This window comes from Temnothorax americanus, unplaced genomic scaffold, assembly GCF_048541705.1.
Source record: "Temnothorax americanus isolate GAGA-0224 unplaced genomic scaffold, ASM4854170v1 Scaffold17, whole genome shotgun sequence".
Classification (NCBI taxonomy): Eukaryota; Metazoa; Arthropoda; class Insecta; order Hymenoptera; family Formicidae; genus Temnothorax; species Temnothorax americanus.
In genome coordinates, this window is record NW_027509307.1 from 2,882,401 (window position 1) to 2,901,524 (window position 19,124).

The 19,124-nt window shown below is 32.6% G+C and overlaps 2 protein-coding genes and 1 long non-coding RNA gene across 5 annotated transcripts in view; 1 reads left to right on the forward strand and 2 right to left on the reverse strand.

Annotated features, from left to right (window-relative positions):
* Window positions 1–648: 648 nt before the first annotated feature.
* On the reverse strand, window positions 649–4,894 carry LOC143895905 (uncharacterized). Its single transcript, XM_077403385.1, has 13 exons — window positions 4,701–4,894; window positions 4,006–4,200; window positions 3,772–3,912; window positions 3,558–3,698; window positions 3,289–3,435; window positions 3,035–3,163; window positions 2,844–2,966; window positions 2,401–2,685; window positions 2,182–2,307; window positions 1,869–1,988; window positions 1,565–1,768; window positions 1,305–1,481; window positions 649–782 (listed from the first exon to the last, which is right to left on the reverse strand). The coding sequence occupies exons 1-13, from the start codon at window positions 4,759–4,761 to the stop codon at window positions 709–711; spliced, it is 1,923 nt and encodes a 640-aa protein (XP_077259511.1). The 5' UTR covers window positions 4,762–4,894; the 3' UTR covers window positions 649–708.
* Window positions 4,895–5,496: 602 nt separating this feature from the next.
* LOC143895932 (uncharacterized) overlaps window positions 5,497–19,124 on the reverse strand; it is a 279,573-nt gene continuing 265,945 nt past the window's right edge. The window contains exon 4 of the long non-coding RNA XR_013256497.1: window positions 5,497–6,249. This is a non-coding gene — a long non-coding RNA (uncharacterized LOC143895932). The remainder of the gene's footprint in view (window positions 6,250–19,124) is intronic.
* On the forward strand, window positions 6,300–18,964 carry Sosie (oogenesis-related protein sosie). 3 transcript variants are annotated; one of them, XM_077403365.1, is made up of 5 exons: window positions 6,300–6,418; window positions 6,787–9,207; window positions 13,836–13,985; window positions 16,211–16,339; window positions 17,281–18,964. In XM_077403365.1, the coding sequence occupies exons 1-5, from the start codon at window positions 6,391–6,393 to the stop codon at window positions 17,358–17,360; spliced, it is 2,808 nt and encodes a 935-aa protein (XP_077259491.1). In that variant the 5' UTR covers window positions 6,300–6,390; the 3' UTR covers window positions 17,361–18,964. The 3 variants fall into 3 exon arrangements, with proteins under 3 accessions (XP_077259491.1, XP_077259492.1, XP_077259493.1); XM_077403366.1 differs by lacking the exons at window positions 16,211–16,339; window positions 17,281–18,964 and adding an exon at window positions 14,946–15,110; XM_077403367.1 differs by lacking the exons at window positions 13,836–13,985; window positions 16,211–16,339; window positions 17,281–18,964 and adding an exon at window positions 9,506–12,053.

Here is a 19,124-nt window from a genome sequence, read left to right on the forward strand (position 1 = left end):
ATAATTAACAAAGTTTTGTGTTTGATATAATATATATAATAAATGTATATGAATCCATGCCAAAATAATAAAAATGTTTCTTAGAACTTGTTTATATTTTAGAAATGTCGATAATATTAAAAATATTACTCTTATAAATCTATCCTCTCTAAATCTGAATCAGTGAAAAGCATACTTTACACTGATATCGGTGACTATTCACTGATTCAGATTTTCGTCTGCCCATATCACGAATAAATGGCCTAATCATTTTTGGTCGCCTTATCACATTGGGCGGAACCTTAAGAACCGTAATTTTTCTTTAATCAATCTGTATGGTCGGAAATGGTGGTATTCAAATCACACGCTACCTACGTACAGCCATATTTTTTCGTCTGCCCATATCACAAATGAATGGCCTAATCATGTTATGGTAGTTATGGCATAATTGCAATTAATAATGGACTTTTGTTAGCTGCCTAGTTACTGCGATCGAATTAATAGACTACAACGTATGAACAGAATGATATTTTCTATTATCTTCTTTTATTTTCTAAAATAATTTTTTAAATGACAAAAATAATATATTTGTCGGAAATTTTTAATTTCTGTAACACATTTTTTGCCAAAAAATGTTATTTGTAAGTAACAGCAAACAGTACAATTCACTCAGTTTTACAGAATAGTTGTGTTTTTTTATTATTGCAAAAAGTCTCATTTTTGACAAATCTAAAATAATTTACTAGAAAGTATAAAAGATATGATTAAATGAAGTCCCATAGATACGACGTTAGTTGCACCACCTGGAAAGAAGCACGATTTAATCAATGTATTATTCAAGTTAGCCTGAATAGTGACAAAACGGGAGGAGGTAAATGACGATAAAAGTAGCTTTCATCAGTCAAACGTAGGTTAGAAGGCGAATGCTATTTCTACCGTTATCGATTCTTACGCGATAACAGAATTCGCGGCAGTAAACTTATTTCCGAGATTGTGTGCTCGAGAAATAGCTATGTTCGATAGAGCACTGCTTTTCACGCTTTCTATGAGAACGAGGAAAAAGTCTGTTAGATGGGTTACGTTACTGTAGGCACGTCTTATCGATGCTAATCGCAAAAATTGTACAACATGCACAGCTCTCGAACTGGCGTGCGAATGCGCGACTCGTAATTGCGAGCACATTATTCTGTCACATAAAAGATTTTTATGCGCACTTGAGAAAAGGTTCCCGTTAATCTACATATACATTGCTTTTAGGTAGGCGGAAATAAAATACAGCAAAAATTTTCTATTAATTGACGCTTAACTGAGTCAAGGTTACTTACCCCTGAAAAAGAATTTTGAATGTTGCGGATGTTCTACACAGACACTACTGTTCAACTTCATGTAGCCCCAAGTGCACGCGCATTTCCCGTTTTTGCAAACTATTCTGTTCTGATTGTTCTGATTCTCTTCTGAGGTTTCGTAACATTCGCGTAAATTTGTACAAGTTTCCCCAAGAACTGCGAGAATTTAAATGAAAGAGTATAAATGTCTTAAATGATTTTTACGAAAAATTAACTTAGCATACATTATTTTGTCTTACATCTCTCATTATAACATCCTCCGAATCTGTAGGTCATATTATTTGTTTCGTTACAGATACACACTTTGCTTTCTGCTACCGTTGACGATACCATTACATCTGCAGTATTAGTTTTGTTCTTCTCAACGGTCGCGTTGCAAATTGCGTTTACTGTAACGGCAGAACATTGAGAGTCCGTTAAACAAGGCTCGCCAAATCTTGATACTAGAAACATATTAAATCCAAACATTAAAGTTATCGATAATATAAATATGAAATTTTTAGCAATATTTCCTATAGACCAATCTAAGACAAATATACTTACCTGGCATGCATAAATCAATAGACACCTCCGCGTAATTTGGTTTACAAAAACATTTGTTTGAAATACATATGGAATTCTCTGGCGCGCAACCCTCGTCATCCATGCATTTAGCATTGATACCTAAAATTCAATTGCTGCATCACGTAAACGTTATTTTTGTTACTTTTGATGATTAAATTTTAGTTACGCGTTACATCAATTATTTCTGTATTTCTTAAAATGCGTAATTTGTTCAGAAATGTTAATATAAAGTATATAAACTATTTACTTTCATGAAAAATTGATATTTTTATCAGAATTAATAAGATATTACCTGGCAAACAAAGCTTGTGTGATTCATAATAGTTCTTGGCACACGTGCACACTTTTTTCTTCTTTTCACAAGTAGAATGCGGAATCGTTGCACAATCACTGTTTATTTCGCAAACGTCTCCAATTTCTAAGATTTAGTGCAAAAATTTTGTCAAATATCAAATCAATCAATTTTGTTATTATTACATAATGGAAAAGTAATAATAAGAAAACCGTTTACTTGTTGGTCCTATACAAGTTATTTTGTCCTTGCTTAAGTGCGTTCCCTCGGGACAACCGCATGTACCATTGCATGTTAGATTGCCTTTGAAATCTTTCACATAACAGTCTCGGTCTTGTTTGCAAGTTTCACCGAGCCCCGTGTTTCCCCAGCAAAAGAGTTCACTCTCCACATAATGGGAAATATTCTCCTTGCATATACATCTATTATTATCACATACAGCATCCGGACCAAAGATATAACACTGTTCGTCCATCTGGCAATTTCCTATATACTCTCTGGTCACTGAATGAGATAAACATATTTTAAAAATCAATATAATTTTAATGTATAAAATAGTCTTTTGATACATTCCAGCGCGTTAATTTTACATTGACACCATAAAAAGATAAATTTATTATATCAAAATTGTATGTTTTAGCTTTTCAGTTAAAGTTACTTACCATTAAGGCATTCGCGATTATCTTTAGATGCAACCGTGCCTGTCGTACAACTCCATCTCCCTTCACGACAAATAGAATTCTCGATGTAGCTGTCGTCGTCCTTGTCACAGGGTTCTCCAAGTTCTGCCGACAAAAGTGCCTGAATATTATTACCTGTAAAATTGTGTCTGGGATAGTGTCATTAATATTACCTGGGATACATTTGGTGCTTGTATTCGATGCGAAATGTGCACGGTCACAACGGCATGTCCCGGTAGGGCCGCATTTGGCATTTCCCATTTCTTTACAGTCCTCGTCGGTCTTACAATTACTGCTCACTTCTAATAGAAACATACACACATATGGACGCACTTACAGTTTCATCATTTTATCATTAAAAATTTTTAAGGATTATACATTTATACTATTATACATTTAATTTGTTACTTATTGTTCATATACTAACCTTTATCCGAAATTTCTTTGGTCGATATGACGTCAGACCAAAGTTCGACAGTTCCATCAGCTTCGGATTTTATAGCGCATACGAACTTACTACATGTCGCATTACCGAAAGTACAATCAATATCAACTGTGCACTCGTCGCCGACGGCTGCGCGAACAACATTAAATAAAGTTTTACAACACAATATTTCAATGTTGTGTCATAGCATTATAAATTTATGTATTTTGTCCGTGTAACATGGTTTACATGGTCGTTGTGAGCACCTTTACCTTTCCCCTCTCTCCGACAAGTGCGATATTCACGCTGATAAAAGCCAGGACTACATTTGCAAATTCCTGCTTCGCAAGTGCTTGCTTCAAAGTCGGCGTTCACATGGCAGTCAATATTTTGCTTACACTTCTCGAATAAGCCTATACATATTAACAATATTTTTTATCACTAACTTGGAAAGACATAACAAGTAAAATAATAGAAATCACTCACCGACGTGTCGATTACATCTACCATGTAGATAGTAGTAACCGGGACCGCATACACAGACATTTTCCACACATTTAGCGCCACTGAGGAGATAAGCCGAACACTGTATTGTATCCTCACATAAATCATAAAATCTAGTTGCAACTGCGAAAAGTAGCGATAATTTCTTTGTTCATGTGCAATCAATAATTATTCTAATTGTGAGAAAGCAATGAGGTTTGGATGAAACAATGTTACCTTTAACGCAGGCTGTCATATCAGCGTTAAAAATAAATCCGGACGCGCACTGACACAAACTGTTATTGCACACACTGTTTTTCGCCGTACAATCATTATTAGAGCTGCATTCCCATTCATTAATCCACATTATATCATTTGTAACGCTGGTATCGCTTGTTTCTTTCGATGAAATGTCGATGTTAAATGTGAACACTAAAATATTTTATTTCTTGTTTTAATCTTTATCTGAATTTCCATCTTATATATTTAATAATAATTTATTATAAATAATATGTTTAATTATATAAAAACACACTTATATGTATAATAACAGCTATTTTTAAGAATTTTTGCAAATGTGCTGTACAGTGGATCAAAAAAGTATTCGCACACCCAGTTTCCTTACAATAACTTTATTTGAGGGAATAATTACGAATTGTGGTCCATAAGTAACTTATTACATATACAGTATATAAGTAATAAGTCACTTGTGGACACAATTCGTAATAATTACGAATTGTGGTCCATAAGTAACTTATTACATATACAGTATATAAGTAATAAGTCACTTGTGGACACAATTCGTAATTATGTATTATTCCTTCGAATAAAGTTATTGTAAGAAAACTGAGTGTGCAAATACTTTTTTGATCCACTGTATACACAGAAATGTAAAATTTATTGTTATATTTTAAATTCTTGTAAATACTTACCATTGTGGACGAAAAATTGTAGATATAATAAAATGTATACAACTTGCTGAATTTTTCGCATCTTTAGAACATGCGAATATTACTGTAACGTCTTCAATAATGAAGTTTAATCAGACTGGTTTCTTTTATCAAATCTAAGACCAGTGCCGACGCTAAACAAAGTATAAAACGCAGGAATTCAGTCTCATAAATTTAGAAAGCAGTAATTATTACACACTGATATCTTCTTCTTTTCATACAATATTGTACTCTTTCTTTCAAATATTATTTTTAGGAAATAATTATTTTTAGGAAGTCTCTCTCTTTTTATATATATATTCTATCATAGCGTTCACTATATTTTATTTCCGTAGCTATTTCTAATATAATCATGAAAATTTTCGTCTTTATTTCATAACATGCACTTATGTATGCATTATGTTATAATGAAAAACATTCAAAAAATCTCATTATCTTTCGTAAAAATTATACTGTCGTTTTTTATTTACTTTTTATTAGAGGTGTAACACATTTGATACTTGGTTCTTTGGAATATACGACCGGCACTGTCTTACGATATCATCTCGATTGGAACACCTGTTCTGTTATCGTAAGAAAATAATCTTTGGAGTGATATGTATTATTTAAACTTATGTTCAATATATTATGAAAACTAAAGTAATATACAACATACACACAAAACATTTAAAAAAAAATGAAAACTTGTTTATATTTTTTGGTTTTAATGTCCCCAAAAGTGATCATCGTTTCATAAAAAAACGCTTATACAACGTCGATCTCAAAATGCAATTCGTTATAACATAATTAAATATAATTTAATTTGATTTACTGTAATTGTTTAAATCCAATCAAATTAGATCATTACAATAAATTACAGGTACTATATCAGGAATTAAACGGTAACCAAAAAATACAATACGATATTAATTCGATACATGCAAAAAATTATATCTCATTTGTTGTTTTTAACTTGTTCATGGCGTGCAAAATTGATCTTTATAAATGCAATTGAATTCAATCTGTTTCTCGCTCAATATTTTTTAAAATTTTTTACAAAACATTATAAAAAAGAATAGAATCTATTTATATTTTTTTAATTTCTGAAAGCGATAATCGTTTTATAAAAATGTTTATACAACGTTGATCTGAAAAGTAGATATACATTTAATCACTTCTTCTGATATAATTAAGATAATTTATTTTATTGCAACTGCTTGAGTTCAATTGAATTAACAATAAATTTTAGATAATATATCGGCAATTATGAGCAAAAAATACAACATGTGATTAATTCAATGTACGCAAATTGTCGTATTAAATTTATTGTTTTCAATCTGTTTAAGGTGTGTAAAGTCGATTTTTAGAAATGCAATGGATTCAATGTAATTAAAAAAAAATTTTCTATGCTCTTTATATTAAATTAATTTCAAAATTAAACAAACATATACATGTAACTACGAGGTAAGTTTCCGTTGACAGCGAGACACAGTCATCAGCTCTGTTGACCCGGGAAAGATAATTGATGACCCGATCTACGTCTTCCTCGTACCTAAAAATGTGGAAGGGGACAGCTTTTATCTTGACCTTCTATATGCTATTTTAGCAGGTCGAGATTAATTCATACTACTGCGAATATTTATTACGATCTCGCGTCTCAAAGGAATGTTCAGTTTACGATTATTCGCTCATCATGAAGGAACAGTGGAGCATTAGTGAGAGTGAGCAATATTACTTGTGTTTTTATGTTAAATATAAAAAAGTGATAATTATTTGCGTTAATTATAAAAAATTTATTAAAACATTGTTTAAAATAACTAAAAAAGTTTTACCGTGCTTCTGTTATATTAATATTTTTATTCTTACATTTTATTTTTTTAGTTTTATAAATTAATTAGGGCATTGTAACGCAAAAAATCGTTTCGTATATGAATTTTGATTATATAATAAATACATTGAGTTAAGCTCTTTATCTAATATATTTATTTAACGTTTTTAAATAAATATATATATATATATGTTCATTAATGAACATTTAGTTATTTTGTAAATAAAATGCTTAAATAAATAAAATTTTAAATTTACACAGATAACATGCAACTCGCAGATATGGAAAAAGGATTATATCAGGGAAAGCAAAAGTACATGAAGAGAATCGAATATAAAACCAACTGTTGCATAGGATGCATACCCTATCTCAGACTGATACTCTTATTAGAAGTAACGTTGTTCTTCGGATGGGGTTGTTACATGATCTTGCAGAATTATCGTCCCGGAGAAATAAAAAGTGAGACTACGAGTATCACTATTGAGAGAAATCCATCAATGATTGAATCTGAATCATTATCTGAAATACAGAAGTCCAAATATCCAAATACAGAGATCCCTGGGATATTTGTCAAGCCTGAGGTCATTATAGATAAGATAAATAATTTTTTAGAAGACATGAAATTTGCGAAAGATCAAGATTTAATAGAGAACAAGGAAACTGTAACCCTGGTAACAAATGTACCCAGAATGATGCAAGCAAATATGCAAAATTCTAATCACATGAGAAGTAATAACATTGGAATAAACGCCATCGACAGATTATTGTCAACACTATCATCTAGAAATTTAGATAAGAAGTTTACGAAGAGCTCAGTACCCCAAATATTATTTTCAGTTGAATACACTGATAAAAATACTGACAATAATATTGACAAGGACGATGAATTTTTCCACCCCGCACTATTTTTTGAGAAACTACGAAATATAAGTAAAATAAAAGCAACTAACGATTTAGAAGAAATCGAAAGAAATGATTTTACTGAGAATGTTAATCGTTTGACATTAGGAAGTCAAGAAAATCATGCGTTGGATGAGTCCAACAAGCTTGATGATTTAGAATTAAACATTGTAGCAATCTTAAATCCTGAGAATTTTGTAGATCATAGTGAAGATCTGATAAATACTTTGCAAGATTCGGAACAGGAATTTTCCGATTCAACCAAAGATGCGGCACAGGACGATCGTGATGAAAATTCTTTATTTGATGATACCGATAAACGAGTAAATGTACGAGCTGAAGAACTAGGTATTGTGGTATGCCCACCTTACGAGTCTCATGAGTTTTCTGATATGTTAACGAAAGACTCGTCCATAGGTTCTCCTACTTCTCAGCCTCTATTAGCACAAGAAAGTTTAGAACAAATCGAAAATGGATCGAGCGATGATATTGCTGAAAGAATTGAAGATAAACACGATATAAAAGGTAGCGATATGTCAGCATTTACGTCCGGAAGCCAAGATCGTTTTGATTTATCGGGCATCACTGTGCAAGATATAGAAGATCTATATTCACCCGAGAGTTTCGCAAAGATGAAAGAAAATGAGAAATATGAATCAACGGAGAATACTGAGAATCCTTACAAATTACGGTTTTTGCGACCAAATTCCGAGATGATAGAATCCTCGACGCCAAATGTTGATAAATTCCAATGGTTTAATGGGCCTCCTTCCTTTGTAGATCTTGAATTGGGAGATATACTGAAGTCAAGCGAGATACATCATCGAGATAGTTCATTATTGAGGGATACGAACGAGGACATAAATGTTGACGATGTTATTCCAGGAAGTCAGTGCGAGATAACAATTAAAATGGGTATTCTCAAAGTGAATTGTCCCGCTATTAAGTTCAATGAAGAATGGAATGTCACCTCGCCTGAAATACCTCCAACCGATGTTCCGAAAGTCACTAACTTTGGAGACATTTTGGACGGTTATTTACGTACCGAGTGTGACGAAGATGCAAATGAGAAATTGGAGGTTGAAAATATTTCTAATGAAAATTCTGATAAAGAAGTTACGGCATCGCGGAATGGCGTACCTAAAATAAACAACGCGATTGAATCACAAGAAAGCACAAGTGTGAAAATTGACGTGTTACCGGACGATGCGTTACCGGATTTATCTGATGCGGCTTATATTGATCCTTTCGATGGCGAAGAAATAAATCACGATTATGCATTTTATGATTCATCATCTTATGATTCAAGTGCGGACAATGACAAAGTAAAACAAGTCACGACAGTACCATCCTCTATTCCTGAATTCGATTCCAGTACCATCGATTCAAACGAAGGACAGAATTTATTTCTTGATATTTCCGGTACACAACAACAAGAACAATTAATCAGCAAAGAGCGAGATTCTGATAATAGCGAAACTTCTTTGAAAGATTTCGAACATTTTCACGCTTTGGAAAAGCAGCTAACTTCTCTACTTAAAAATGAAATGTCAAATATCATGACACGGTATTTACCAAAAAGTTCTTATGAAAATAATTATCGGAATAATATTTGCAATACTCTTCGTTATATGCGTTCCATATCCCAACATCCATGGCGTGAACAATACGCTGCTTTAAGGAAACTTTTGGAATATAAACGAAATTCCGACTATCCACACGGTATGGATGATTCTCATTATCGAAGAAAACGAATGACTGATGATCTTACATGGCAACAGGGTATGTCAATTATTATATTTATAAAATAGATTTGTCAATATATTTTATTTATATTTTTTAGCATATTATTTGTCAAATTGGTTTAAAAAATTATTCATTTTGTTCTTTAATTAGTTCTTACAATATCCCTTAAGACAGTAGTTGTATTACATAAACAAATACATCTTATTATTAAATACATTTCTTTATTTGACATTTTTATGGTAAAATATAAATTAATGTAATGTAACTTGGGATATATGTCTTTGCTGCTATTAATTTATTTAAAATAATGTTGCATTATATATATATTATACAGATCAGGTATCAAATACGTTAGAAGAAGATGAGAAAAACGTGGACTCGCTAGAAAAATTGAGAAAAATTTTCCAGAAAATGGAAATTATTGCTTTCTACATTGATAGACTTCATGAACGATATCTTCTTACCAATAAGCTTGATGACGATTACGCTTCGAGTGAATTTCCGATTGAAACTGAAGAACACCGCGAATTATACACATCGAGAATTGTATAAGAAAAATAAGTGAAAAAAAAAGAAACATATATTTCTCTTTTTTTCTTGTTCTTCTTATCTCTCTTCCTCTCTTTCTTTCTTTCTCTATTAATTTGATACAAATAATAAATAAATTATTTGTAAAGATATTACAAAAGTTATTTATATTGATTATCACATATAACAGGAACTTTATTTATATCATAATAAGTACGCGAATATACAGCGTTAAAGCGCATTTTAATTGTTTCTATTGCAATGCGTTAGTATACGTAATATATAATGTGCTCACGAAATTTGTTCGTAAAATCTGTAGGTATTTGACAAAAGCACGCCATGGAATAATTAGTGCGTTGCTCATATGCCTGCGCATAGACCTTGAACTTATTCATGCTAATTTCTTACGATTTATACGTAGCTGCGTTAATGCGATAACGTCTCATGCGTTAGCTGAGTGACGATTGCAATTGGTTGTTCGGTGATTATAGAATTGGAAAAGTAGGTCAAGCTCATATATCTTGAAAATAGGTTCTTGATTATACTGAAAGTGCATAACCTTTGGCTACCGTTTCCACTTTAAAGTAAAATTTTAAATCGATGTAATATTTACTGTAGCGAGCAGCTCTTTGCATATGAATAAAGCAACCAAATTGTTATTTATTGCTCATTAATTCAACTGTATCGTTAGTTTATTTGGATTTAATGCGTTGTGGGTGCTGTCAGTCAAAAGGATATAAAAGAATATATTTTAGTAAATTGCACAGTATCGTGCACAGAAGAAATCAGTAATTCATTCAGCAATTTCAATGTTCAAACTGATCGGAAACGGAACGCTGCAGGAATTGTGATTTATTCAAAGTTACGTAAATGGAACTTTTAATAAAATATGATTGCTGATCTTATCAAGTATGTTGTTGAGTTGATATAGCATATAGCGTTGCGCTTCTTTATTAATGCCAGCACTTGTCAGCCAATCACGGGCTTAATCGCGCGCTGACCTTACACCTTACAGTTTTCGTGAAACATGCAAGATCGGCCACGACAGTTCGATCAGTATATTTCGATCGCCGGACGAGCATTTCGGTAAATTGCCTTGTAAATCACGGCACGTCTTGCACGCGTCTTGTTAAATTTATGAATCACACGCGAGCCTTCGTGATCGACGATCGATGGGGAGGTTTCCCCGTCGAAACAAAAGGCGACGCGATAGCTGTAAAATTGTCACGACAATCCGACACCCGCCTTCCTGCTGCTGTAGATGTTGCAAGGCGAGGCGCGATGCACTTGGCGTGCGAGCGCGGACACGTTTCTACGACTGTCTGCCTATAAAATATACTGGCAACAAGGCGATAAATTTTCGGTCGCTTTCGTGCAAGAGCAGCCGGATGCGCCTCTTTTGTAACTTGCGTAGTTAACATTTAGAACTCGATAAAAGCTCTCGAGTTTCGAAGAAATGTAACGTCGAATCGTGATGTCGAGCACATGATAACGGAAGAACTAAGCTAAATAATTAAATGAGAACTGCGTGAGAAAGCCTTAATAATAAATCTTATTCTACAGGAAAAATGCTGCTAAATTTTTACAGTTACATTTTTTATGTTTCCTCATTTACTTTTAAACGTCACTAAAGAAAATAAATGAGAATATAATTATACTTTTATACTTGTGTTAATGTTGTTAAATATATCGTGCGATACATATTTCGTAATAAATGGGCAATGATATTAAATTTTCTTGCGATAGGTTGCTCCTGTTTAGAAGCAATTATATACAAATAATGGAAAAACATTAATTTAAAATTATCGTTTTTGTATCGCAAAAATAACTTGGGAAGAAATATGTGGGTGAATAAAATGAACAAAACAATTTGCTTTTTGTACAGTGGTTTCTAAAAAATATTAATTTATAAATAAGTTCTTATTATCTTGTATGAGCGATAAAAATCCAAGCGAATATTTGATTTAGTGCATGTAGATCGATTAAAGTAATTGCGGGGTTTTCAGATGAGGCATGTAACCCATATTTGGCGGCAGCGTGAGACCAACTTTTTACTTCGATAATCTCGTGATTGCAATATATATATGCTATAAAAAAAACTCAGCAAACATTCCCGTAATTTTCTTCGAATAGACGGGAGAACTTAAACAGATCGTTGATATGGCTGCAGTAATTACAAAAGTTTGCCTCAGATCAGACATGTAACTTTATAAAAAATAAAAGTTAGTGTTTAATCAGATTTATGCATAGTTTAATCATATAATTGTGTAGAAAATTTTAAATGTTGCTATTAGTATATAAGAATTTATATTGAGAATAGATATAGAAATAAATGATAACGATGCAAAGTAGAATGCTTCATGAATTTCCGAGTGATACCCTGAAAAGAAGTCAGATTGTATATGTGTTAGATTTATAAATTGTGCTGGTAATTCTCAGCAATGGCTCAGTAATAGAACATCTAGCCGCGTCTTTCGAGGCGATCGAAGTTCAGCCGGCTAGCTTCGTATTCAGATCTTAAGAAAGGTGGTAAAGGTAGCCACCCTATGGCAGAGCACATTTTCTGCTTCAGTAGTGGCAGCACGTAGGAGGTAGTGGGGGTGCCTCGAAAGCTTAAAAGGCCTTCCAACGTCCTTGTAACACGCAGTCTTGGAATCAAACATACTAGTATTCCGCGTAAGTAGATCGAAAGTGCGAAGAATAATCTCGCCTAACTTTGCCGTCACGGGTTCCGTCAGACTTCCATCGAAGTGATCTGGTGTATCCGAGATTAATCCGTTAAGAAGATAAGAGGAATAGTTTGGGGTGAAAGTATCAAAGTGAAGAAATTAAAAATCTAATTAGGAAAGAAAGTGATTTTTTTCCCTTTCAAGTTATCTCTTTGATAGAGCTTAGATTCGTGATTTGTGTCCACAAGTGGTAATAATTAAATATTGTTTGCGTAACAATTGAGAGATCATGAGAGACGGAATGGGTCTTCGAATAATTATATCCATCCTATTGGTCATATCAATCTTTTCGCCGCCGATGTCCGCTGCCCTCACAACTTTTGGAAAGAGCAATCCACAGAATCAAAACCCGAATCCACCGCCGCCGCCTACACCAAGTATGTAATAAACGAAAATTCAAAGATTATATTGTTAACCTAATGTATAATGTTTCTAAATAGTTATAATTTGAAAATAATTATTGAATGCAATAATTTAATATGTTCTCATATTAATTTCACCATTCATAAAGTACAATCCAACTTTATTTTAAAGCAAATTTATGAGTAGCAGACAGACATCATAATGCATGTATCGATTCTGTTATATTATTTTCTAATGACTTAATATTAAGAGAACGACGAATGTACGATTGTACGAAAGTATTACTCTATTATAAATAATATTTGTATATTTACTTTATGTATACAAAGTTAATTACATCGTAGATTATATAAAATGTAATTTTATTAAGCGTGATAACTACTTTAATGCGTAAATTATGATACTTATTTTCACAGTAATTTCAAAACAAGATAGTTATGGATTTTCAGTAATTTCAAAAACAAGATAGTTATGGATGTGTTTTATAACATCAGTCATTTCTGTGCATTTCTATGACACTTCTATAAATATGCAAATTATATATATATAATGTCTAATAAATCAGTCACAATTTAAAATTGCGTAGATATAAAAATCTGATGTTTAAGTGTCAAGGTTAAACTGAAGTGAATACTAATGCTCTGCTGAATGTCAGAGTTCTAATCTGCATGGTTTTCAACGATTATAATGTTTATATTATTTGACATTAATATGTATTTGTACAATTAAGATTTTATAACAATATTAAAACAATTATAATTTAGCGAAAATTGTATTACGTACTATATTTTATCTTTGTGATGTTTCATCGGACTCGTTAATAAAGAAGAATAAAAGACGAAAAGAATATGCATTTATGATTACTGCAAAATCTTAGTTATTACTTTTGCTTTAAATTTGCAGATTTAATCTCCAGTTATATGGCAAAATATAATATTGCATACATTTTTATGAGAATAAGAACACATTAAACTAGTTAAAGGTCAAATAAAATTACGGTTTCTTACACAGAATGCTATTGTACATGATATAATACAATTGCAGCTGGTAAAGCTCGCGAGTGTAGGATGGAAAGTGACTGTGCTGGAATTCAAAATACAACGTGCATGTCGGATCCCCGAGATGGAAGAACTCGATGTCTCTGCGGTGATTACTCGGCACCACTTAATGGTGCTTGCGCTAACAAATTCAAAGGTAAACCAATTTTAATTAAGAAATTAATATCAAATATCAAATTTTAACTTATAGATAAATATATATCTAAAATATTTTTTGGTAGACTTCAGAAATATAGGTACTATATAACGTGTGATATCACTTTCCATTTAATATTTTATGTGCGTGCTTACATTCTCAATGCCTTGCATATCTTTGTTATATTTATCGCCTGATGAATTTCTTGAAATTAGTCAAATTTGGAAAGTCGTTTTAACTAGAAGGCGGTAGAGATTTGCATATACTTACGTGCTACATTGCAATATGTGAACACACACGCGTGATAGTGTTCGTAGCCGGTCTATGGTTATCTATGCAAATTGGTACGGGTAAAGGAGTACCGGCTCGACCTACCTTCGGTAGTTACGCCCCATACAACTCGTTTTTCTGTAGCTTCGCTTCACCGCAAGAAAAGGCGTAAATGTAGAACGGCAATAACAGTAAAAATAATAGCTCTCATATTACATTGTGTCAATAAATTATTACATTAAATATTATCTTTTCAATAATAAATTATTAACCAAAGTGATGGCAATAACCGTACCTGGTACGATGCAGCAAATAAATTTTGGAACTTTGGAAATCGTATAACGTGCAATGTACCAAGCAATTTGTAGTTCGATACGTAATATTAGAGGTTCGTGAAACGACCCGGAAACTCGGCAATTTCATTTGATTAAATGATCACTATGCACGTTTCCTTTCTGATCTTTGGCAGAGTTGCCGATGATTGCCTCGAACATTTTAAGGGTAATTAATTGTGATAACGAATCGATCGCTGGTTGAATTATGCTCACGCTCGAAAAGTTAAATGGGGTAATTACTACTGACTTGGCTGCGTTGATGCCGGGGCACTTCCTGGTGGGGTCTGCGTTAACGGCTGTGCCCGAGCCGTCGTCGTTGCTGGACGTGCCCGCCAATCGCCTATCCCGCTGGCAGTTGTTGCAGAAGATGCGGGATCACTTTTGGGAGCGGTGGGCTCGAGAGTATCTCCACGTCCACGCCCTGAGTCATCGTCCCAAATGGCTTGTCCAGAAGCCTGACTTCCGGGTCGGCAGCCTCTGCCTCATCCGGAACGAAGCCATTCCGCCAACGAGATGGCCGTTAGCCCGAGTCATCCGAGTCTATCCGGGAGAGGACCGGACGCGTTCGCGTGGTCACCGTTCGCACCGCGGCGGCGGAGTTTACCCGGCCTAGTATAGAACTTGTAACTCTACCGACTAGCGACGCCGATATATAGGCTTTATTTAGAAAGAATTCCCTACGAACGCATTACCGTCATTGATTAAATTAAAAAATTGTGCCAAATTAAATTACCTTGAGTAAAGTGAAACGTTAACGCTGAAAGTTCCGCAAATACTCCGGCTGCAATGTATGATACCATACCGCGATTTATTTCGTCTGCCCCTCTGACGAGGCGGGCGGTATGTTTAAGATTGCTTAAAAGTTTCTATCGATATCGGAGTCGAAATAATAAAATCGGTTTTTAGCACCGCAATTGCGAGCACCGAGACTCGAGCGTTCTTATCGCCGTGACTTTCGGCGTGACGACCTAACGAATAAACATCAGCGGAAACAAAGCATTGCCGAGCGAATGGTCTTCGCGTGTTCGCTTTGTTTCCTCCGTTTATAATTGTCGACCACGGATCTCTCGGGGACTTCTCTCGGTGACGCGTGTGTTCGAAAAGTCTCGAATTTGCGAGAAGCCCCCGAGAGCGTGAAGAGACGCGCGCCCTTGGCAACGGGGCCAGTCGTTCTCTGCTACCTCGCTCTTTCGCTTGCGCTTTCTCGAGAATTGATCTACCATTCGTCTTATTCGCGATTCTGCGTTTTGCAAATATTGTACGTACTGTAATTATTGTAATAAATCAACTTGTCCGTCAACTCTACTTTACTTCTGTCTCGTTGCAATTCGCGGTTCGTGCCTTCACTCGCGCGCTCGGTCCACTTTCGAACAACTACATATTTACAGTAATTAAAATCATACAAGCCCACATAAATCGTAAATCGTAAAATCCCAGGCTCGTTAAAAATAAATTTATAAATATAATTTATTATTATATCTATTGTACATATTCGGACTCCACTTTTGGAGATAGTAAGATATTTTAAATAAAATCAAGAAAGAATTCGCGTTTTTTGCTTTCTACAGTCGCCTACGCAAATTCTTAAGTTATTTTAAAAATTATGTTTTTGTCTTTCAGCACTACATGCAACCTGCAATTCTGACGTAGAGTGCATAGAAGATGCTCACTGTGTGCAGCGGAACGGTACGGGAAGACGCTGTTATTGCCGAGATGGATTTTACGAAGAATCTCCATTATTTTGTAACGGTAAATATTATTTCTCTTTATATTGCAAGAATTATCGTTAATAGAAATATATTATACACATTATATATATTATAGAAACATATTATACACCTAACTGTATGGATAATGTTAAAGTAACTTTTATCATTACTGTATTAATAGTATGGTTCAAAAATAAATTATTTTTTTCATAAATATTTAAGTAAAATGCAATAATTATCATTAAAATAGTAAGTAATAATTGAAGTGAAACTTTCAATGTCTGATGAAAAGAGTTGATAAAAATAGATTTTCTTTTATTTTAGGTAAATTAGATAAAATATTCACTGCAAATTCTCAAGTGTGTTATTTGTTATTTTAATTGAAGCTCTTCTTACACATTTCTTGCCGTTTCAAATGACGTCACTTAACACGATTAAACGTATTAATACGATTAAACGTGTTAATTTAACACGCAACAAAACATGCAAAACAAGCTTCAGTTAAATGTGTCATTTTTAAACGTTTATGCGTGTAGAAGTAACACGCTTGGATTTACAGTGTTCTATTCGGTGACAAAAAATACATTCTAACAGTTTTAATATAAATATGTCATACAACATGTCGATATATATTAATTAGTATTTAATAATATTAATTAAAAATTTTGTTTTAAAATTGATATTTAGTATCTTTTCTGCCTTCTTTGAAAAACAGGATGTTTCAATCTGTATCTATATTAAAAATTGGTAAAATATGATAATAGTATTCTTGCTAAATACTGCTTATCTCATCTTTAGGATTGTAGGAAATCTAATGACGTAATAATCTCGCGTTCAGCTAATTTAAGATTTGCTATCATAAACATGTGTTGCAACAAATAAAAATTTGAATTTCTTTCAATAATCTATGAGATAATTAAATATCGCCTTTCATGTGCAATGTATTAAAAAATTAGCTTAAAATATTTACATTTTTCGTAGGTTGCTCATCCATCTTTACGTTGTATACAACGACACTTCTGGCTGTTTTGTTCGTGCTTGGAAGATTTAACTGCATCTAAAATATTTAAGCTTTAAAGAATTATCTTGATAACTCCTGTGTCTGTAAGTCTGTAACGATAACCCACAGTAGAAAAACATAATAATTCTTCGAACCAACGAATCAAAAGAGAAGTCGCCTAAACCATATACATTTATCTGTAAAAGTATCCATTTAGGTTTTAATGAAAGCGTTTAAGTAAAATGTTGTACGTACGAATACGTTTGAGTTACAGAATGGTAATGCACATTTATGTGTCAAATAACTATAAACTACGAGATAAATATTCACCGGATATAAATTATTTCAATAATCGCGCAGTTTTCCTTCATTATTATTTTCAAATTTTTTAGAGAAACGATTTTCTTCTTCAACGAGAATTTGCTTAATCGCCATTTTACTAGCAAATTTCTGACAAACGATTATATGAAATAATAGGATGTTTATTTGTACCTTGTGTAAACTATTTAAATTTTATAATACTATTATATTTAATATCATTTAATATAAAATACGATATAGCATAAAGATTAATTTCTTCACGCTGAAATAATCGTTATTATTTTTATTTGTAGTTTGAGAAAAATACGCAATTTCTAGAAAAGTTTTATGTAAAAAGATGCATTATATATTGCAAATATACATGTAAAGTTTAGTATTTTTTTTCGATTCCTTTTAGACTAGAGAAATGATCTTCACACATCATCTTATAGCTGATATATCAATTTATAATCGACAAGTCTTATACAGCTGGGCTATAAGATGCATATAATATACTCAATTTAAACTATGAAAAAAACTTAAATATTTTCGAATTATTATTTTTATTTTCTGTAAGAACAATGAGTGGTTCAGAATTTCTAATTGCTTTTAATTTAAAAAATCCTCGGAAATAAATAATTTTGTCGCATCTGGATAACTTTTATTCAAACATCATCATTAATATATTATTATACTGACAATATAATTTAATTATGAATCTATAACATGGATTCGTAATGCAAAATTAAAGAAATAAACATTAATTCTGAATCACTTTGTGACTATAAATCAATCGTAAATAAGTAATCGATCTCGCGCGATTCTTCGTACTCGCCTATATTCTTAGTACAACGAGTGCTTTAAAGTTATTACAATTAGAAAAAATTGTTATAGTTGTTATAATGGCAATTAAATTAGGATAAACACCAAATTCATTATTTTATATAAATTTTTTCGTGTTTGATGTGTGATCATAGTCTGCCATTTCATTACTATTACGATATTCTTATTCTGTTATATGTAATGTTATATGTAATGATCATAACACGAGTGTGAAAGACTAAAAGAATATATAACGTTAACGTATTTCAGATAAAGATTATTAGATATCGAATTTGACTATTTCTAGAGTCTGAAGTAACAGAATACATAATGCTTTGATAGTAAATTTTTGCAATGTACATGATTGAGCTTCGTATTTTAACTGCATACTCTAAAGGATAAAAACATTCACAAAGATGCACGTATTAATATATTTATAGTTAGTATAATTTATTCTTAAGACATATTCTCCTCAATGCATGAAGTGTATTAAAAGAAAGTGAAAAAGATCTATTAATAAAATGCTCACAAAATTCCTACAAAGTTGCACACCACATGCAATTTTCTAAATATTTCAGAATTCTAATCTTAAAATTCAGTAATAATTAAATCGTTCATCAAACATTGTATCAATTTTGTTTTAAATCTGCAAATCGATTTGGATGTGCGACATCGAAATAAATTCTTGTGAAAAATATACACT